Raw genomic sequence first — 23,851 nt, forward strand, 5'->3', positions numbered from 1 at the left:
ATATAATTTCAAACGACTATGCAGTTTCGGCAGCTATTTTTTGGAAGAATGTTCAACTTGTTGTTTCCAGACACGAAAATAAAGAAATCTCTCATTTTTCTCTGATCCTTTTTAAAAAATCTGTTCCTAGATCCATTTTTACGAGACCTGTCTGTTTTCTTGCCACATTCTGGTGAAATGTTTCAGTGTGAGAATTTCTTCTTAATTATTCACCCGATGCACTTTGTTCGTAGAGGAATGCGTGCACTAATAAAATAGTTTATTCAAAACCCCAATCGGGTCACTTGAATTCCGTTGCCACTTCAAGTTTCTAGAATACACAAGAAGACGTTGTACTAGACAGAGCTGTGACTGTGAACTTGTGTTGAACGCAGTGTGTGCCAATGCTCACGTTTTTTGTTGCTGTTGGTGAAGTGCCTTTCACTTGGCGTTGACTTTCAGACATTGAATCAAACTGCCTAAATGCACGTCTCGTTCATGCATGCCAGTTTTTTCAGCCAATGCAAATCGAAATGGTGTGTTGCTTCGTCTATCAGTTAAGTTGCGTAATGCTGTTGATGGCTTATTTCGTGGGCATGAGTTGGTGGAATTTGGTTGGAAATAGTATGTTGTATGTTAAATAGTTAATATGTTGTACTACTATGTATGCTGTAAATTGAATAAAATATGCAGAATTGAATTGCCTGCGATAAGCTGACTAAATGATCAGCCTCTGCTGAGCCGACCTACGATGGGAAATTCCACATTGAATATTTTTTGTCAATTTGTTCACTCTTTCTCAAATCATGACACTGATTCGACATTGACACGGGGAAAAGGAACAGTCTCAATCCAATGCTGTTTCTTTACGATATTTTTATATGCATTCATGTGTTATCAATATAATTGATGTACATTTACGATATAATTTATGTTAATCGATATAATTGATTAATGTACATTAATTTCCATATATCATTTATAACCTACTGTAGTATTAATGACTAATACTAGCCTACGTTTCACTTTTAACAAAAGAATAAACAGGTTATGTTTCATTAAAATTTTGCCTAAATCTCTCTCTGTTTTTGCTAAGAATAATTTCTAAATTAACAATAGGCTTGTGTGTGGACAATAGGCTAGATCACTGATATTTTGTAGGCTTAGATGATGATGATAAGATAGGTAAATTACCCAAGTTTCAGGTATGTTTTGAGCATCCAAGTTCAACTCTTTAATAGCCTACTTAAATTGAAATATATATGGGAGTTTGTTAGTATTTATATTTTTCAAAGCACCCGGTATTTAAAATTCCAAGGTCCAATTTCAACTGAAAATACACCAAATTTTGTTTGTCGATGCAATATAGAAGGCTGCAGAACGAGGTGATCCACTGCCTTCATATTCTGAATTCTGGGAACGTTCGATGTTCGTCCATTGATTATTGGTTACTTCAAGATAACATCTTGTACATGATTCATGTAGTAAAGTTTCTTCCTTATCAACAATGTTTTGAAGACGCCGTCAAATTATAGTATCGAGTATCGTAATAGTAAATGCCAACAGATACAAGGTATTGATTGGAGAATACGGTACTTCATTCAGGAAGTAGTTTATTGTGATCTATTAACTATGAATGGAAATTTGCTATCCACGTTTCTCCTATGCTTTTTCCTGAGTATCGTCTATAATTGTGTGACTAGAGATTGTGATAGGAGCTAAAGATTCTGAAACTAAAGCCTTGAAGAAGAGCAAAGGAGAAACAAAAGTTGCAAAGAAGAATTGGAAGAGGAGTATCATCAGAAAGAGGCGATAAAGGTGAGAGAGAAAAAGTAAGTTTTGAATCAGCATAATTGAAAGAGGGACTAAGTTTGAGAAGAAGAGAATAATAATAGGAATAATATGAAAAGTGTATTATATTGGAACAATTTAAAGAAAGGATATAGAGGAAAAATCAAACAATCAAAAAATGAAAGATTCTAAATTGAATAAAGTAAAAGAGTAGAAGATCAGTAAATAGTAGAGAATTAGTATAGAAATAATAACGATTGGAGACTTGAAGAAAGAGTAAATAATTTTTTATTTATTCATTCATTTACTTATTACATACGGGAAAATACAACAGGCATTCGACCAAAACTTCTCTAAACCCTTATTTGGAATACACAGTCTAGAGGTTATGTGGAAATGAAAAATTATGGAGAGAATGTAACGAAAAAATCTGGTGTGGCGCACTCACACAACTTTCCTTGCCGTTATGAAAATTGATCACGTGACGCTAGTGGACCCGCGCATCTCAAGACTTCTATTCAAAGATTTGAGCCAGCTGGTGACAGGCCAATAACGCTGGAGACACACGAGGTCTGCTATCTCTTCATAGTGAATCATTTAATAGAATCAACAGTTGCCAACAGTTTGCAATTGGATAATCACATTCTCTCGAATTTCTAGCTTATAGCCCAGTCAATGAAGGTCCAAAAAAGCAGTTTCGATCCGAAAATTAAATAAAAGCTGAATTTCCCACCATCGATAGAACCCTCCCAGAGGGTCATTCTCCCAAAAGTCCCAAAAAATCCCCTTGGAGCTTTCCGCCCCAACCCCCTAAAACATGAAAAATGCAGGTAAACACAGGAAATCAATTATCTCTGTAACCATTGATCGGAAACAGTTCTATTATATGCCATTCGATTCGTTACATTATGGACTACAATATTAGTTATATTCATTTTTCCAATAAAATCAACAGTTTTCTAGATAAAATAATATATGTGTGAAAATTGAGGGGGTTTGTGATTTGATTTTTTTGTTTTCTCCGATTAACCTCGAAACAAGTAGTTTTAAAGAAAAATGAGCCAAATAATTAATGTAGCCAATCTCATTGCAAATCCATTGATGTATATTGTTATGTATTTGCGATTCAATTTGACGCTGTGGAAGGGGAAACAGTCGACGCGGAACGGCGCGGCTGACTCTCTTAGCCATAGTAAACAGCAAACTGGAAATCAATTATCTCTGTAACCATTAATTGGAAAAAAATCTATCATATGTCATTCGATTCGTTACATTATGGACTAAAATATTAGTCGTATTCATTTCCTCAATAAATCAAACAGTTTCCTTGATAAAATAATATATATGTAAAAATTTAGGGGTTTTTCGATTTGATTTTTGTTTTCTCCGATTAACTTAGAAGCAAATAATCTAAAGAAAATTAGACAAATAATTAATGTAGCCACATTCATTGCGAATCCATTGATGTATATTGTTATTCATTTGCGATCCGATTTGACGCTGTGGAAGGGGAAACAGTCGACGCGGTATGGCGTGGCTGACTCTCTTCACCATAGTAAACAGTGAAATACAGTAGTAGGCCTACTGCTTTCTAAGTTGCATCTTATTCACACACTATGGCGCTCGAAACAATCAATTTGTCTATTGTTTTGACATGCGATGAAACTAATTTTTCACATTTTAATTCTCTAAAATCATTTTGTTGTTATAGATGTGCTAAATCATTCATTCTATGACAGACAAAGATATTGTTTGCAACCGATAAAATATTCATACTATTACATAATATAATACATATTTAAAATATGTGTGTATGATCATAATTCTATGCTAAAATTTTTCATAAGTTATGTCAGAAAATGAGATAAATCATAGATTACAATAGTGTTAACAGTGGCAATTTCCTGATAAATCAAAGCGTGCAGTGTTTGCTGTTTTCTACAGTTAATATTCTTCAAGCCAGGTTGATAATATACCTCCAGTTGAGCCAAATATATATGACGGCTGAGGCATAAAAAAATTATACATTGGGCTTGTTGAGTCGAAACTTTCTATGATTCTCTCTGTAAAGTAGCTAGCTTATCTTCCGTTCTTACTAGTTGAATCTAGATTACTTAGACAGTCCAATATGAAAATTCAGTAGATTCTAAAGATGAAAGCCATGCAAACATACAAATTAAGGAAGAGTAAGCATGCATGAAAGGTAGGAAAATCATGAAAGTGTTTCACATTTACCACAAAGTACTCTACCGTATAAGATTAATTGAAAGACGATTCATCATCTTCTATTATTTTTGTTAACATATCGATTTTTCACCTCCACTCGCATCTTGTCATTCACTATACAAGGTTGGCAAAAGCTTTTCTTTATGTCGATTAATGTTGATTGAAATTGATTTTGATTAGGGCACCAAAAGAATAGATCATTTTCTATTTGAAGCATTTAAATTGAATCTATTGAACATGATTTCTTATGACTTAGCATTCACAGATTTAGTTGGGTGAAGCTATTTGAAAAATGTACCTGATTATCAATTCCATGGTTTTTATACCATTCTAGTTCATTGTGATCATTGAAGGGTTGAAGTGATGAGTTAGTTCAAGTGAATTCTGGTCAAGTATATTGTGCTTATGATGGACTCTTCTTTATCTTCTATCGATGTTTTGCTCCAGTAGAGAAAATTTAAAATGTTGGTTTTACATTTTATAAGCTTTATAAATAATATAAATTTGATAAGTCCAATATTATATTAGTCGATGTTGACTTTCATTGTATCGCTTTGTATCAATGTTACTTGCACTGTTTGCAATTCATCACTATTCTCTCAAGAATTAGATTTTTTATGAATTTCATGATCTGAAAATTGAAATTCAAATGCTATTTGGATGACGTTCGCATTCCACTGGTTTTTCCAATAATTGTTACGTTGAAGAGTGAGGCAATTCAATCCATTTGGAAGTAAAAGGAAATCACAGTGCGATTTGAACAGTGGATAGTAACTTTGAAATTCAGTTGCTCAATTCATTACGGCTTGATACTATCATTTATAATTATAGTTGATCAGAAATATGGATTGTCTATAATGTTTATATACCAGTTTGACCAATCTTCTATCACAGTCTCGCTTTCATTCATAAACATGATAATCCTAAATACGTTGGTTACCTTAAAGATGTAGCTTATCTTACGTCGAACAATGTACAATATAAACAATTTTCATTGAATTACTATTATGATAATCATTGGAATTTCTGCCTGTGATTGAGAAAAAGTCATTTCATGAGCCTTGAAATTCATACCTAGAAAAAGTTGCATTATTACTAGAAATTTTGTTATTTTTACTATTTATTATAGGTACTGTACATTGATTTTTGTGATTAAAGAGATCAACTACTTTATTCTGAATCAGGATAATGATAATAGGGAAATTGTGAGATGGGGATAACATCCATAGTTACATAGCATCAATTTGAAAGCTCTGATAATAATGATTTGAACGGAACTGCGATTCTGGCTTGGTATTGCCTCTTCATGTTCAGTGAGAATAGTAAGCTTCATAATAATTCGTTCTCACTATATGTGATAATATTTGGTAACATTTTTTAATATTTGAACCGAATGTGCAACAAATTGATCTAATTTCAGCTTGAAATTTTTTTTGTTCATGTGATCTGATGATATTCATTCCATTATCAAGTGTTTAAATTATAAAGAGTGATGAAACAAGTTAAAACACAAGAAAAGCTATGAAAATAAATGTTGAATCTTAATTTTTCACAAAATAAGGATAAGATGAAGGAGTCGGACACATAATATATCATGAAACTTCGTTGAAAAACATCAATATCTGAAACTAGAGTTATCAAATTGTGTTACCTCTGGCTCGTATGGAGAAGGCACACTTCAAATTAATATAATAAATTCTGTGAGAAAACAACGAAATCCTGATTTTTATCATGAGCATGGTTAATCAAGAAAATTGTAATATTTTTAAGAGTATTGAAGAGTGAAAATCTTTATACAGCGCATGTCAAAACAATAGACAAAATTGATTGTTTCGAGCGCCATACTGTAAATGAGATGCAATGTAGACAGCAGTATTATTCTGTTTACTATGGTGAAGGGAGTCAGCCGCGTCGGCTGTTTCCCCTTCCACAGCGTCAACTTGAATAGCAAATACATAACAATATACATCAATGGATTCGCAATGAATGTGGCTACAATAATTATTTGTCACATTGTTCTTTAAAACTACTTGCTTCGAAGTTAATCGGAGAAAACAAAAAAATCAAATCGAAAAACCCCTAAATTTTTACATTATATTATTTTATTAAGGAAACTGTTCGATTTATTGAGGAAATGAATTCGACTAACATTGTAGTCCTTAATTTAACGAATGGAATGGCATATGATAGATTTTTTTTTTCGATTAATGGTTACAGAGATAATTGATTTCCAGTTTGCTGTTTACTATGGCTAAGAGAGTCAGCCGCGCCATTCCGCGTCGACTGTTTCCCCTTCCACGGCGTCAAATCGAATCGCAAATACATAACAATATACATCAATGGATTTGCAATAAGAGTGGCTACATTAATTATTCGACTCATTTTTCTTTAAAACTACTTGCTTCGAAGTTAATCGAAGAAAACAAAAATATCAAATCGCAAACCCCCTAAAATTTTTCATATATATTATTTTATCAAGAAAACTGTTAATTTTATTGAAAAAATGAATATAACTAATATTGTAGTCCATAATGTAACGAATCGAATGGCATATAATAAAGCTGTTTCCGATCAATTGGTACAGAGGTAATTGATTTTCCGTGATTACCTGCATTTTTCAACTTTGAGGTGTGCTAGGGGGGAAAGCTCCAAGGGGATTTCTTGGGACTTTTGGGAGAATGACCCTCTGGGAGGGTTCTATCGATGGTAGAAGATTCAGCTTTTATTTAATTTTCGGATCGAAAAAACCTTTATTGACTGGGCTATTATTTCTTGGTGAAAATGTTACTAGACATTAATTATTGTAGAGATTCTCATGCTCAATCTTTTCCACTCAATTTTTTTTGTTTGAATTGTATCTGAAGCCTGATATTTGAGAATCTAAAATCAAACTTTGCATAGATGGGGCGGAGCTCCTAAAATTTTTACAGATATGTGACTTGTGGCAGTTGATAGAGCTTATCAATGACTATCTTAGGTATAACTTTAATCAAAATCGTTGGAGCCGTTTTCGAGAAAATCGCGAAAAATCCTGTTTTTGACAACATTTTCGCCATTTTAGCCGCCATCTTGAATCGCATTTGATCGAAATTGTTCGTGTCGGATCCTTATATTGTAAGGAGCTTACGTTCCAAATTTCAAGTCATTCCGTTAATTGGGAGATGAGATATCGTGTACACAGACGCACATACACTCATACACACACACACACACACACACACACACCACACACACACACACACACACACACACACACACACACACACAAATACAGATCAATACCCAAAAACCACTTTTTTGGACTCAGGGGACCTTGAAACATATAGAAATTTAGAAATTGGGGTACCTTAATTTTTTTCGGAAAGCAATACTTTCCTTACCTATGGTAATAGGGCAAGGAAAGTAAAAAGAGAAAGGAGACGATCTTGTTCAAATAAGAAGCAGACTAGGATGAAAATAAAGTGAATAAGAAAATGAGATGAAATGGTGGAAGTTGAAGGTGGACGAGGCCAGATGAAAAAAAAGATTAAAATCGTTGACAGAAGAAAAGAGTAACAAAAGAGTAAAAGGCAAAGAAAATTAGATGAAAGGGAAGAGAAGAAAAGGTAGGATTTTGAAAAGATTTATCATAATAGAAATAGAGGAGAATTGTTACTAAAACAATTAAAAGTAAAAAGATGGGTAACAACAAAAAGTTCTTGAAGAAGATTAATCAGGAGAATAAATACAAAGTGAGGAAGATGATGAGAATATGGAAGAATAAGACAAATCAGAAAGAATGTGAATTTCAAATGAGAAAACCAATGAATGACTGACGAAATCAAACTTTTAGTTTTCATAGTACTATCTCTTCCCAGGCCTCTTTAGCCCACGACATTTCTTTCTGAATGGCTAGTGGCTCATGGCTCATGAATAAATAAAACATATTCTTCGGGTGTTACAAAATTCTTCGACGGCCAAAAACCCGTTTTCAGGTGGCTAGAGTTGCGCCATGCACCCAATTTATATACGTTTATAAAATAGAGATATATATACTTTTCATTAATACTCACAAGGCTGCCAGGTTGAAACAAAAGGTATCCTGGACCAATCTTTGATTGCATCGATTTTTTACACAGCATTTTTTTGTTTATTGCCCATTCTTAGGATGCATCTGATAGGAAGAAGCTTGCAACTATAAAGATAAAGGGAACGATATCATCTGAGCATCCACTAATAAAAGTTCGGGTCATTTCTCCGACTTCGAATTTAATGTGTTCTTGTGGGTTCAGTCTCCAACAACTAATGTCCATATAGTAGCGAGTCTCTAGCTACAAAAGCATTTTAGGTGTCTGGTATTCAAAGGCTAGGCGCAACCTAGTTATTCTAGACAAGACAAGACATTATCAGACAAGTTCAGTCACAATACTTCACATAGTAGCTTAAGAAGACATGTCTAATTGCAATGACTAATCAGTGTGAGTTGCGTCATAAGCAACAATGTGAAGTATTGTGACTAAACATGTCTTGTCTTCTCTTGACTAACAGGTGTGCGCCTGGCCTAACATTTTACTTCTTTTTTGACCGGGATTTTATATGTTCAGTGGAAAGTGAAGACGTAACCGTACTTCGGTCTAAGTCAGTGGTTCTCAAACTTCTTACTTCACGCCCTCCCTTCATAATTCAGCTGTAAGCCGGACCCCCTACATGTATAAGCATAGACCATGGCCCACACCATACTATACATGTTGTACATATACGTATATGTACGTATATACCTACTTATTTTACACTCAATATTTATTTAGTTAAGTTTTGCACATGCTATAATTATATACCCCAATGTTGCAATAGTTTCAATCATGATAAAACAAAAAATTCTATACAAACAATAAATTATAATTTATTCAGGTACTACAGCTACTTTAGTACATAGTTGTTATTTTTGTTTCTCATAGAAATTAACAATACAAAGAGCGTCAGTGTGAAGGATGAGCTTGTTTTTTTCGCACAGAGTTTATTGAAACGAGGTGTCAGCTCCGATAACGCTACTCTAAGTTCCTGGGTCACATCCAGTCTTGGTCTGTATTCGCTTTTCATGGCAGCTAGAACAGAAACCCCAGTTTCACACGGATAAATTGTAGCAAATGGAGTCTACTCAAAATTAGGTGTTCCTCTTGCACACCAATCCAGAAGGATGTAAGAGAATATTCTTTAAACTTCATTTTAAGCGCAAAGTCACATTGGAGATCAATGAGGTTTTCCTTTTCTATCATGTTGATGGAGCACTCATTGATTGAGAATTTGAATTTGAATGAAAAAGACTAAGAAATTGTCAAAAAACCACTGATTTATTGATAAAGACCGGTTTCGGTCAGTTTATCAGAGATTGACAATAGTGTAATAACCGAAACCGGTCTTTATCAATAAATCAGTGGTTTTTTGACAATTTCTTAGTCTTTTTCATTCAATATAATAATTACCACAATATCAACTTCTCAACTACACAAAAAAAAAAATTGAATTTGACAATACGGTTGATATAAATATTTTATGAGTAAAAATTACTCACATGTAATTTTAAAAATAGAAAGGTAGCTTATCGTAATTATTTTTGAAGTAAATTTAAAACATTTTCCAACCAAGCTTTGCGCCCCCCTGAGCATTCATCGCGCCCCCTTGGGGGTCGCGCCCCACACTTTGAGAACCACTGGTCTAAGTTATCTATCAGAATTCAGGAGGGAAATATTTTAGGGTTCACCCACTTTTTCTCCCCAAATAAAGTATAAGCCCATTTACAGAAAGTGCAATTAGGCCTAACCTTGCCTATTTTAATTTAGTAGCTCAGTTATATTTAAAATTTTAGAAGCACTTAAATACGAAAAATCCTTGTTGTGTATGTGTGCATGTATGTGCGATCTCAATAATTCTCATTACATCATATTTTTAACATTTCTAACTATTTCTTTTACTACATATTCATCTATATTAAATGATAATTTTAAATTTTAGTCTGATTCATAACACTTTGTAACGGACTCTTTTATTCGCAAAGTCGAGTAATAAAGTCTAATAACTTTTTATGATTAGTATTTTGTTCACTTTTAAACTTGTTGTTTTTTTTGTGAATATTTTATTTGTATTTTTTGTGAATAAATTTGATTTCATTTGGCTCTGAAGATGTATATTTCACTACTATATTCAGTTTTGTGCATGATTGAATTAATCCAATCCCTTGTATCGTAACATTTTCCAATTGATCAAGATAACTCGTATCATTCTGACGGTTAACAGTAGTTGATTAAACATAGTAATAAAAAATTGTTGCTCACTATTATGAATTTACTAACTAGCAATCAAATAGTTGCAGTATTCAATGAATCCTTCGAGTAGAAAATTGTATTTTATAGAGCGTTTAGATTAGACGATTGAATGGTGCATCGACTAATGATTCATACCATCTTTTAACGAATGAATTGCTTAGGAAGCGTTTCCTGTTCACCTTGGCTCAGAGCTTGGCGGCATAAACTAGTGAAAAGTTCAGTCGAGAAGGCTGTTATTAATTTAACAATATCGAGATGCTCTTCCATATCGGGTACAGCCTTGGGCGAACAGTTAAAGAACGGACAACTCTTTTGTCTCTTCACTGCGGTGAAATATGGCAGGAATCGTAAATCTATTTCCTTTGAATCAAATACTCAGAAAACGGGCGTAGTTTCTGGGGAATGATTGTTCCAGACTGGTTAGAATTTTGAGCAATTAGATTAGGCTACTATAAATATAACGATTTAAATAGATAATACTTCAGCACTGCAGAAAATAGTCTACTAATTCTGTATTCAGATCAGAGAGATAATAACTATATTTTCCAAAACACGCCAATATCAGACGTTATCCATTTATATATTATAAAAATAAAGGTATTCAGACGTCAAGATCTGTATCAGATGAACATTTTCATCATTTTTTTGATGCACCAATAGGCTACTATCAATATGAACTTGTCAATTTCCAGCAGTCAATTAATGATTGATTCATGTTTATTTCTATGGAAATTTCATGAGGCCAGTTAGTTACATCACTATATAATAAGTACAGTAATAATAAGGCAGTAACTATATTATTCTTTATTCATTCATACAATAAGTGCATTATCGAAATGATAGTGAGAGGAAAAAAAAGGTAAACTTGTGCTATTCCTCTCCCAAATTTAGATAACTTAACACATAGTCCGAAATAGGTTGAGTCTTGTAGTTCTTCAATTCACAAAATTTTCAGTCCTCAAATATGCTTTTAAATCACTTCCTGATAGATCGGAACACATCCGTATGAGGATTCACCACAGAATTCCAAATCATCGAACAACTATTTATACAAAATCCTTCCTTGTTAGCGGTTGTCATGCATGGAATGCACTCCCAAATCAAATTAGGTCCATAGAGAGTCGAGTGAGCTTCACCCGTACATTGAGACATTATCTTTTAGAAAAAATGGCTGAAACTGTCCAACCCTAAAGCAGCATGACATTCAATTAAACCTTCCTTAATCCCTATCCTTATCCTTAATAATAATTTCCCTCCACTTCCAAGTAAAAATTATGGTTTTTCTCTTTTTCATTTCTTTCATGTAAATTTAGCATAAAAAATGTGTATAGGCCACATTTAAGATTGTTTCTTATTCTAACTCTTCCTCGAGTGGATCTCAGCAACCTTATTCTATATTCCTTCCCCTCTTTTTGTATTATAATTTCCCCTTCATAATTCCCCAATTAGAATTATTATTATTTCTTCATGAACTTTCATAATCATATTATCTTGTTACTTACATGAACTAATCTCTTTTGTACAATAATTTCCCTTTGTCATTAACATTATTTTTGGATTTAAATCTACAAATCTTTTTTCTAATAATAAATTTCACTCCCTCATTATTCCAATTATTGTATCATATCGATTTTCTAATTATTGGGAATTAACTTTTTCTTTATTTTTTTCCTTATTATTATTTACTCTTTTCTGTTAATTGATTCAACTAAATGATTTATCGTTTCTATGATTTGGTTTTTACTTATTGATATTTTTTTCGCTTAGACATAATATTTCGTTTGAATTTTCAACTTTCTTTTTTTACGGTTAAGTGCTGAAGGGGAGGGTATCCTTGATACCCTCTCTGAGAATGGACTTCTTAAGGTCCAAACTTCACCGTTTCATGTGATAACATTACAGTAGTACCTTAACTTTTGCAGTTTTCATCATTATTCTTGCTCAATATTATCGTAGAACTCATCAGTTTAATATGATTCACCATGTCATTTTACCGTTACTGGTATTTATTTTTAACGCTAGAACGAAGTTGAATTATTCTGTTTTGTTAAACACATGAATAAAGGAATCTAAATCTGAATCTGACCCATGATATATCATCGATCAACATCATCCATAATATAATTCCACATTATCCTTTAGTATTCGACCTCCGGTGCTATCTCTTAGATTTCGAGCTCGGGATTTAGCTAAGTTCTAGACTTCAAACAGCTGCAGTCAGAAAATTGGCTTTCCAGAACGGGGCGTAGTCGCAGTTTTTATGATAATCTTTATTTTGTCTAATAAATTGCAAACGTTTTTCCTTCACGAAATGAAACATTCCTGAATAATGAAAAACAACTGAAAATTCACACTATTTTCTCTTTATTTTATTTTTTGTTCAATTTTCTAGTTTTTCGAAATTTAATTTAAACGTGGACTGCGACTACGCCCCGTTTCCGAAAGCCAATTCTCTGATTCCAGCTCTTTAAAGTCTAGTACCTAGCTAAATCCCGAGATCGAAAACCGTCCCTTAGACTCATAATGTATCATCACTTAAAATCCTTTAAAATTATTCCTTAGACTCCCATTGAAAAGTTAAGTCTCAGACTCATAAGATCATCCTCCAGACTCCTCTCGAAGAATCTCAGAATCATATTATCATCCCTTAGACGGTCGTAAACAGTGGCTAGGAAATATGCGTATCCATTTGGCATATGGCTCAAATGACCAGAGCAGAGCACTAGGTCAGTTGTTGAAGGACGCAAGGAGTTTCGTCATTACTGGCTCCACTGCCTCCTGAATTACCCGTTCGTTAGAACCAGTATCAGTCGTTGTTATAGTTATTAATGAGCGAGCAACTGGTTAGCGAGATTGGTCCAATGACCCTGGAGACGACTGCTGTGATCTTGTTACTGCAAATTATTTATTTCAAGCTCAGTCGATCTGTCTGATAGCATTTTGTGGCTTATTGGTTTGTTTTTATTTATTTATATTCATGTACAATTAAGGAAAAACAACAGGCATTCGCCCAAAACTGATTTAAGCCTTAATTTATAATACACAGTTAGGTGTAAAAAATGATAAAACATATTTTAAAGAAATGATAACTTAATTCACACACAATTTTGAATCCAAAAAAGTAACTACTAAAATTTTTTAATTTATCATAATATTAGATTTATTGTAATAGTTGCAGTCACATTCACGTTTTTGAGAACTGTAATTTTATGTGTTCAATAATAATAGAGCATTTTAAATAGATCTATAATTTTATTCACACTATATTATTTTGTGAATGAAGTATCTGATAACATCTCAACTCTTGTTGTTGGATTTAATGATGGCATATTGAAACGCTGGTGAATGGTTAGTAATGAATTGAAAAAATTCTTCTTTTGGCAGAGTTCACTAAACCTCCCTAGGTTGAGCTACCTACCACTCACTCATTGCTCAGTCCAATATTTTTTTCGTGGTGTTGTGAATTATTTGATAGTTCATTGCCCAGTTGTATTCATTTAAAGAGGCCAAGCCTAGCTCAAGAATTGATTAAAAGTAACTTGAAGTGTTAGGGGATTTGGAGATAGTGATAGAATAGAACTAACTTCCCCCTTCAAACCCACATTTATGTGAAGTTTTGTTTTAATTCGAACAAATCTCGTTTAAAGAAAGAAATTGAAATTCCAGCGTATGAATTAGTCTATCAATTATTCATTCAGTTAATGTTATTTTTAGTAATTGAATAGACTTAAAACGTTGTCAAAAATCCACTTTCATTAAATAAAAATTAATATTTTACAGGAGCATGCTTTCGTGTGTGCTCACACATCATCAGCTGTAAGTTACAGCTCATTGATTATTTTTAGTGATCAATTATTTCAACTTGATTTTAATAATGCTGAGTGATCAATTCAAGAAGAAATTGACTGATGAATACTTGAGAGAAAATTACTTCATCATTAAAAATGGAGTCCAAGCTACACATAGCAGGCTTGTGATTGGTTGGAGGCGGAGCTAACGCACGCCGAGTGGTGGGAGTGTCTTGACTTGTCTTAGCCAATGGCAGGCGTCCAACGTCTACGCTTTTACTAAGTTCTCAGTTTGCCATAAATTCCTCCATTTCATTTGTCAATTCAATATTGCTCATGGATAGTGTAATATTGATGAATTTGTTCAGCCAGTTTTGAGTTCTGAACTCTAATTTCTAGTAATTATTTGGTTGAGGATAAAATACGTACAGTATTCCCTAGCTGATAAACTACATCCAAAAAATCAAATCCTGTAATCGGAACTACTTGATGCATCCATTTGTAGGCATATTACAATGTGCATATTATGTAGATACTCCTTCGAGTGCATAGATCCCAGATTACATTGTAACACAATTTTTCATTCTTAAAAATAAGCATAGTATGTAGGCCTGATAATGAATCAACGAGAAAATAACAATAACAAAACCACATCATAGATGGTTAGGACCCAGCAATCAGAGTCATATCTCATTAGATCTGTTCTTATTTAGTCATGCTAATAGTTTCTTCAAATTTAATTTCAACTCTGTAGCAATACATTTAAAAGAGATATGTCAGATTAGAACGTGAGACTCTAGTTTGAAGGGAGGCTGCTTGATACAGCTCCGCTAAGTGACAGTGTAAGCATCAAGATCTCTTCACGTTTGCTCGGAGCCCATCAAAAACATCGAGTGTATAGTTATCATATTTCATCATATTTTATGTCATCTCTTATTATCACTATCCCCCTCAGTAGCCTACTCTCACACAATTCTAGAGCTCATGCAAGTATTATCTTCGGCGATAATCATCTTCGGCTACGATATTAATCATATCAAGCATTCTAAAAACATCGAGAAAATATCTTTCCTTATATTATTTATTTCAATCTTTTATTATCACTATCCCTCTCAGTACTCTCACAGAATTCTATAACTCATGGAAGTATCATTTATCTCATTCTTTTATTATCACCATCCCTCTCAGTACTCACACACAATTCTAGAGCTCTTGAAAGTATCATCTTCAGCGAAAAATTACAGTCGTAGATAGAGTACTATATTGATAGATTACTTCTCACAGACACCGAAGCTTGGAAAACACACGAGTCTCGTAACCAGGTTACGATTCGCATCGCTCTCGATTTCTAGATTAAATTGAGTTGTCTCCAGTCTGGACGTCGGATATCCTTTCTTGCAGCGGTGCATTTACCAACATGTCGGCTGTGACTCGTAGGCATTGGAATGCCGCCGCTGGAAAATGTGGTTTTTCCCTCTACATGTGTCGGTCATGCACGATTCATGTTGACATTATGTAACCATTTCTTTCATTTCACTAACCACTCGAGACTCTGTTTCTCATATTGTATCCTATACTATTAAACGAGCAACTTCTGTTTATATGTTTGTATTTCACCGGATCTCGAAAACGGCTCTAACGATTCTCACGAAATTTAGAACATAGTAGGTTTATATTATAAAGATTCGATTGCACCAGGTCTATCCCTGGGAAAACTCGCTGAACGACATTAAAAGGATAATTATTATTCATCCTTGAAAAAACAACTGATAATAACTATTTCGTCGTCTGTTGGTGATGGAAGTGAGTGAGCGAGATCATATATGTGGGATTGTGTCAAAATTATGACTCAGCTGTTGAACTTTTGTAATCATTCAATCAGGTACTTAGTGCCGGTTGCAAAAAAGCCGGGTTATTTTGAATCCTGATTAATTCCAGTAGATCCATTTTTTAGAAATGGTCTTCTCTGATTTGGTTCACGTGAAGTTAATCAGGATTAAACTTTAACCGGCTTTTGTGCAACTGGGCCTTTGTGAGGGAAATTTTTGCATTCCTCTGGGAATTAATCTGAATTTACTGTGATTAGATAGAACATTTCTGTATGAATGTTATTATAATTTCTTCTTTCGTAATAATTTTTTATGCTTTTGTACTCCAGAGCGAAGCGCGGTCCCCGATATTGTTATTTAATGAATTTAATTTTGTTTTTAAAATAAATCGGTGGAAAAGGCCGAGGAAGAAATGGGTACCGAAACAGGTTAGTTTAAATGATGCTAAAATTAAAGAAGATGAATGATGAAAATGAAATCGACTGTGAAGTTTCGTTGAACTTGGAAAGTCAACACAGTTTGATATTGCTCAAAAGCATTTTAGTAGCAATGGGATTTGATGTTGTCAAAATGTATATCAATAAATTAATATTTTATTTTTATATTATTGCTGAGGTCAGTTTACTGTCCCAATATATCTGGTATTCAGCAGTTATTTCAATTGAGAAAGTAAACGTTGTTATGTCAATTTAAAACGAAAACTAGTTCTATTCTCTTCCAATAACTAATAACTGTATTACTATTGTATAATCCTACGAGATATTTTGTCCATCCTTTGATCTTTTCTATTCAATTATTTATTTATTTATGGATACAATCACAAATCACATAAATATGATTGGGGAGGAACAACAGGCTTGGCCCAAAACTATTCCATTCCAATTTTTGATAATGTCCAAAAAATAGGTTATGATTCTACTGTAAGAAGTTCAAGTTCAATTTTCGATTGAATCAGCTCCATTTGACCACACTGTAATACTCCATTCGGAATATTCATATTTCATAAGTTCTGTTTGACCATACTATTATATTCTACATAGAATATGCATATTTCGGTACTTTTTGTCTTCCTTCTCATATTTGAATCGAATTTGATCAGTCTTTTATAGGTGGGTTGATCCTTAGGGGTGGTTGAACCATTCTTAGGGGTAGTTGAATCTTAACATTTATCCCCTAGACATCGGTTATCGGTACAAAGATGGTCAGCTATCCTGATGAGGCCTGCTGTATCAAATACATTCTCTTCTTATCAACAACAGATGTTGCTCTGTCGCCGATTGACCTGCTTTTGATTGTTGCAACAGCTGTGGCATAAGGCATGCCACTTGCCTCTTCTTAGGCTCTTCTAAACACCATTTCATTGTGTAAATCTACACCAATCCTTTCAATTCCTCTTTCAATGATATTCTTGTGGCATGCCTCTAACCTCTTGATATGGTCAGCTACACTCTATTTTATCGTGTAAATCTACACCAATCCTTACCATCTTTTACAATGATATTCTTGTGGCATGCCTCTAACCTCGATCTGTTCATCTAAACTCTATGTTCTGACTTAAGTATCTGTTCGAGTATTTTTATCTTCTTCAGATATTATTATGGCGAACGGCATGCCAATTGATCATGAAAACCAGAAGAATAATCCACTGTTCACCTTTCCTGCGTTCTTAATCCTTCACGTCACGAATTCAGTGTAGATGTAGATTATATTGAAATGGTGCATATTGATAAGTTGAATGTTATGTAATATTTTATTTAAAATATCGGTAATTTTGTGTATAATGAACGGTTTGTTAGACTAAGGGCCCGGTTGAACAACAGCCGGTTAAATTTTAACCGTGATTAATTTCACGAGAACCAATCAGAGAAGGCGTTTTTGAAAAGACGGATTGGTTCTCGTGGAATTAATCACGGATAAAATTTAAACGGCTGTTGTGCAACCGGCACTAAGGTTTCTGCAACTGAAAACCGAATCTCGTTTAAACTCACATAAGAACGTTCTATCAGAGACAAGTGATACAAATAATTTAAGGGTATCTCTACCCTATGGTTCTATTGAATAAAAATTACCTTATGACCCTAATAATGTATCCATACAACTTGAAGACTTGATGCGTGTTTTTCATTTATTATTTCCCATTTATGTAATTGTTTTAGTGAAGATGATTATTTCGTTTTTCCTGTAAGTTGACCACGAATACTTGTTAGAGTGGTCAACTTAGTTCCTACTTTTTAAATTGTAATTTGCTATATTTTTGTGAAAAAGAATCAATAAATTTCATTTCTTTTTTCAATTTTTTTTTAATCGTCATAAAACTGTGGACTGAAGAATAAATATCATGGAACTCATAATACTAATACACATCTAATACAATATGGATATATTCCACAGTACTATACTAACTAATTCACAATATCAATCCAATTCTAAAGCATGATTCTCATATATCAGTATCAGTATAAGTATCCCATGCAGTGAAAATATTATTTCCATGAGTTATAATGGGACTATTGCCACTCAGTCCGGTTGAGCTGGTATGAATAGTCCCATTATAACTCATGGAAATGATATTCTCACTTTATCGGACACGTACACTGATACTGATATGTAGGAATCCAGCTGAATCCGCATTACAAATCAATACAGTATATCGGTATTTTCATAAAGAAAAGATAGAATATGAAGATATCCCATGGTACGGGGCGTTTATGTTTCAAATTTCATTGTTAACTCAAGCCGATAGTCCTATAGTAGTTATCATCCTATACTAGTAGTTATTTTCCATGAAGCTATGTGATGCTGGTACTCTCTCAAACTGTGTCGTTCATACATTGTCACCCAGCCAAAACAGTAATAATAGACAGTAGTCGGCAGTAATCGGCTTGAGTTAAAAAAATCAGCTTGAAATTTGGAACTTAAAAGACCTGTACCTTGAGATATCCTCTTATGCTATAGATAAATAATTGCCTTTATTAACCAACCATACAACAATAACATTATTTCTTTTTAAATATCACATTTTTTTGCTCCTCTCATGGCTATATTTTCTTTCTCTATGGCTATTCCACAGTATGGCAGAATATTCACCCATTTCTTTTAGCAAATTTCTAAATTGGTTTTATTTTGCAGGCTATCACCTCTAACACAAACATAGACGAATTAAGGCGGATTGCGAATTACTACTTCGATGGACAGGGAAAGGCACTTCGACCAATGGTGGCCGTTCTAATGGCCCGAGCTGTCAACCTACACCACAACAGAAAGTGAGTCAACTCAAAAAAATATATAATTACTTTTTTCCATTATTCAATTGAATTCATCTATAAAGATAGAACTGATATTAAGTGTTGCAGAACTAATATTGATAAAAACGTTTTTCTGTTATTGGTGATATGACCTTCCACCACTTTATTTTTAGTGTATAGCCTGGATTTTGGGAGTCCCGTAGGAAGTTCCACTTCGCTGACATAACCATAATCTCCCGCGGCAGAAAACTTGATTGTTATTCTTGATTTTTACATGAATTTTGTTAATTATGTAAAATGAAGGGCCGGTTTCCGAGCTCGGGATTTAGCTAAGTTCTAGACTTTACAAATATCTTGAATCAGAACATTGGCTTTCCGAAACGGGGCGTGGTCGCAGTCCACGTTTAAATTAAAATATCGGGGACCGTGCTTCGCTCTGGAGTACAAAAGCATAAAAAATTTATCACGAAAGAAGAAAATATAATAACATTCATACAGAAATGTTCTATCTAATCACAGTAAATTGAGATTAATTCCCAGAGGAATGTAAAAATTTCCCTTACAAAGGCCCAGTTGCACAAAAGCCGGTTAAATTTTTATCCTGATTAACTTCACGTGTACCAAATCAGAGAATACCATTTTGAAAAAATGGATATACTGGAATTAATCAGGATTGAAAATAACCCGTTTTTTTGCAAACGGCACTAAGTACCTGATTGAATGATCACAAAAGTTCAACAGCTGAGTCATAATTTTGACACACACATGAACTCGCTCACTCACTTCCATCACCAACAGACGACGAAATAACTATTATCAGCTGTTTTTCCAAGGATGAATAATAATTATCCTTTTAATGTCCTTCTGCGAGTTTTCTCAGGCATGAGACCTAGTGCAATCGAATCTTTATATTATAAACCTACTATGTTCTGAATTTCGTGAGAATCTTTAGAGCCGTTTTCGAGATCCGTTAAAATACAAACATATAAACATCTAAACATCCAAACATCTAAACATCTGAACATATAAACAGAAGTTGCTCGTTTAATAGTATAGGATTTCGAAAAACTAGAAAATTGAACAAAAAATAAAATAAAGAGAAAATAGTGTAAAGTTTCAAATATTTTGAACTATTTAGAAATGTTTCATTTCGGCAAAGAAAAGCGTTTCCAATTATAGAAATGAGAAAATAAAGATTATTTTGATGCAACTATTTACTGCGATTACGCCCCGTTTTGGAAAACCAATTTTCTGACTCCAGCTATTTAAAGTCTTGAACTTAGCTAAATCCCGAGCTCGGAAACCGGCCCTAAGTATTTTAAAAAATTTATTCACCACCAGTAAATACAAGTTATAGGGTAACATTCCTTAAATAGGAAGGATACCTGAATCGATTAACGCATCAGGTGAGATTCTTTATCAACGTTACGCCCCATAACAATCGTAAAATCGTCATTTTAAATGTCTATAGAATCATGAATAAATAAATGTCCAGGATACTCTTCTAAAAATCGCCGATAACGATTTATTACGTAAGTTACATAACTTGGTGATACTCCTAAAGCTAAAAATAGCATATATTATTAAGTCATTCAAGTTCATATCACCTTGACAATGAGCAGTGATGACTTCCACTAGTTGACATTGTGATTACTTCTCCATGAATTCCTCTATTTGATCTGAAATCAATAACTAGTAATTTACAAATACAAGGTAATTTACCGAAGATGTTAGCGGATTTATGTTTCTAAGATCTCTGAGTTCATATAATTATAAGTTGTGAGAAACAGGACTTGCAGGCGTTTACTTTATCGGTTTTCCATTCACACTTGCGTGTATTGGAGCTTTTTATCTATTCGATAATGAGTTAACCCAACAAAGATCGATTTTTGAATGTATGCGGGTTTTTACTTCAACAGGATGTATTTTTCAAGGAAGTGATGACTAATTCTCCCAAAATCACGTTTGATTTTTTAAGAGACCTTCAAATAATTGAACGTTCTTCTGTACTGGGCCATATGTTTGATAATATGATAATCATTTCAAAATACTTGATCTTGATATAATTCTAGAACTACAGTAATTGTATTGGAAACAACATATTTCCCCACTTAAATTTAAAACAAAATCATCCTTTTACTTGCTTCAAATTGCTACTAATCACAGTGAGTTTTATATTCTTTTGGAAAATGCAATCCACAATTTTACCTACATCTATCTTTTGTTCTTTATTTTTCATTTTAACAGATATCACTTACCAATATCGGGGCACCAAGCTTCGCTCGTTATTTCTATTTATTGATAAACAGAACATAATTCTCTAAAATGATCGTGTTTATATTTCACAGCTTGCTATACTTCATCTTATGAATTTCGGGGATGCGATATTTTGATTTTTCACATGTAATCACTTTTTTAATATCCACAGCTGTTTCAGCCAAGGATGAATTATCCTTTTAATGTCGTTCAGCGAGTTTTCTCAAGGATGAGACCTAGTGCAATCGAATCTTTATATCATAAACCTACTATGTTCCAAATTTCGTGAAAATCGTTAGAGCCGTTTTCGAGATCCGTTAAACATAAATAACCAGTTATAAAAATAGCAAGATATAAAAATAACCAGATATAAAAATAACCAGATATGAAAATAACCAGATATATAAATACAGAAATTGCTCGCTCAATATAATAGGATTAATGATAATATTAGAATTAATAGGTATTAGAACGAATTGGGACTACAGTGGAGGTTCTCTACTGTATCAAGAGTCAGAATCTTCAGTATTTTGGACATGTGATGCGCAATGAGAAGTACAGATTCCTGCAGTTGATAATGGAGGGCAAGATTGAAGGAAGACGCCGGCCTGGAAGAAGGAAAACATCCTGGTTAAAGAACCTGAGAGAGTGGTTCAACATTGACTCAACATCTCTGGTCCGAGCTGCAGTCAATAGAATCCAAATTGCATTGATGATCGCCAATCTCCGTCGCGGAGCCGGCATATAGAAGAAGAAGAAGAAGAATGATAATATTATAAAAATAATCTAAACCAGACTTGTTAAAAGTGCGTGTATAACCTAAAAAATAGGAATTTAATTCATCCAGATATTAATTACCTGTAAGTAACTAGTATTGCATCTTTTGACTAGTAGACAGTAAATGGCTTGTATTTTTTTCTGTACAGTACGCGCTTTGCTATACGGGCTCTTTGGTATTTCCAAACTGAAACCTTGAGATTTTATTGAACGGAATTCCACAGTATCATTCATAGTAATAAATTGAGACAATCCCGAATGTTTGAGATAAAAAAATGTAGTTGTTCATTTTTGAAACCAGAATACTAACTTTGGTGCTATCTACTAGTAAAAATCCCGCATATTACAAAATAAAATATACTTTTTCACCAGTCCTTATTTTTTTTGTCACAAATACATCAGCCTATCCCACGCCTCTTCACATAAATACTTGGTATTTTATTTAGTGGATGGCCATCATTTCATCATCTTTCTTCCGCTGTTGTAACCATGAACTTTGACTCTGTTTCGTTTGTTTTGCTTTGAAACATGTTTAAAAATCTGGTAACTCATAAATCTCATCACCTCGCTTTGGGAAGATTTGAAATTCAGATGTATTACTAAATGTGATTATACACTTCGAAATAGTTTGTGTGGTCTCAGGCCGCATCAAATACCAAATTCCACTTTCTTCCAACTAATCAAATGATTGGCCTTGAGGTGGAAGATATTTTTCATCGGAATCCTCATGAAATTTTTTATTATCAACGTTTATGAACGTTTTATTCTAGATCTTTTTCCTATTTACTCTGCTCTATTACCTTTTTTTGGTTTTCCTCCTTCTACTCCTACTCCACCGCCTCTCTTTCCTCCTCTTCTTCTCTCTTCTCCATCTCCTTCTCCTCTTTTATTTCTGGTAGCTTCATTATTGATGGATCAATCACCATACAATAAGTACATCATCAAAATGATAGGGAGGTAAAAAATAAGGTAACCTTATGAAATTCCTCTCTCAAATTTATATAAGGTTACACATAGTTTGAAATTGGTTAAGTCTTGTAGTTGTTCACTTCACATTATTTTTAGTCCTTAATTATTTTCACAAAGCCGATTTAATAATTTAGATGCTTCAAAACCAAACAAAGAAGAAATATTTCACATTATTAACACTAAGATAGGAAATATTCACATATTAAAGTAATAATTTTAGAGGACCAGAGCTATTGATAGGAATTGAACTTTATCAAACAATCTTCATCGTATAATCTTTTGTAGAGATTTTTTTGAACTAATTCGTGCAGTTTTATCAGACTAAAAAGCTAAATTCTTTGAGTAGGTGAATGCAATTATTGAGTTAAACGTTGTTATTCTGTAATGTATTAAAGACAGATTTATCAAATACTAACTAACAAATGCATTAATAATTATAACTTCTGAAAAACACTATTGATTTTATGATTAGAAATTTACCATAGAAATGATAATAATTAACGCCACTATATGCATGAATATATGCTAAATAATACAGGTAAAGCGTCACACTCCATTTCAATTATATAAATATTGGAACCATTCATTACTATGCAAATGATCTGCTTGTAGCAGTGATATCAGTGACCTATTGAAATGAATACCAGATCAATAATTTAGAATAATTATTTCTCAAAGACCTGTATACC

The 23,851-nt window shown here is 33.4% G+C and overlaps 1 protein-coding gene across 1 annotated transcript in view; it reads left to right on the plus strand.

Annotated features, from left to right (window-relative positions):
• Positions 1–23,851, plus strand: part of LOC111045969 (all trans-polyprenyl-diphosphate synthase PDSS1) — a 156,133-nt gene that overhangs the window by 88,505 nt on the left and 43,777 nt on the right. Inside the window, exon 3 of the mRNA XM_039434795.1 lies at positions 19,045–19,178. Within this exon, the coding sequence (XP_039290729.1) occupies positions 19,045–19,178 (134 nt within the window). The remainder of the gene's footprint in view (positions 1–19,044; positions 19,179–23,851) is intronic.

The sequence above is a fragment of the Nilaparvata lugens genome, chromosome 8, assembly GCF_014356525.2.
Source record: "Nilaparvata lugens isolate BPH chromosome 8, ASM1435652v1, whole genome shotgun sequence".
Lineage (NCBI taxonomy): Eukaryota > Metazoa > Arthropoda > Insecta > Hemiptera > Delphacidae > Nilaparvata > Nilaparvata lugens.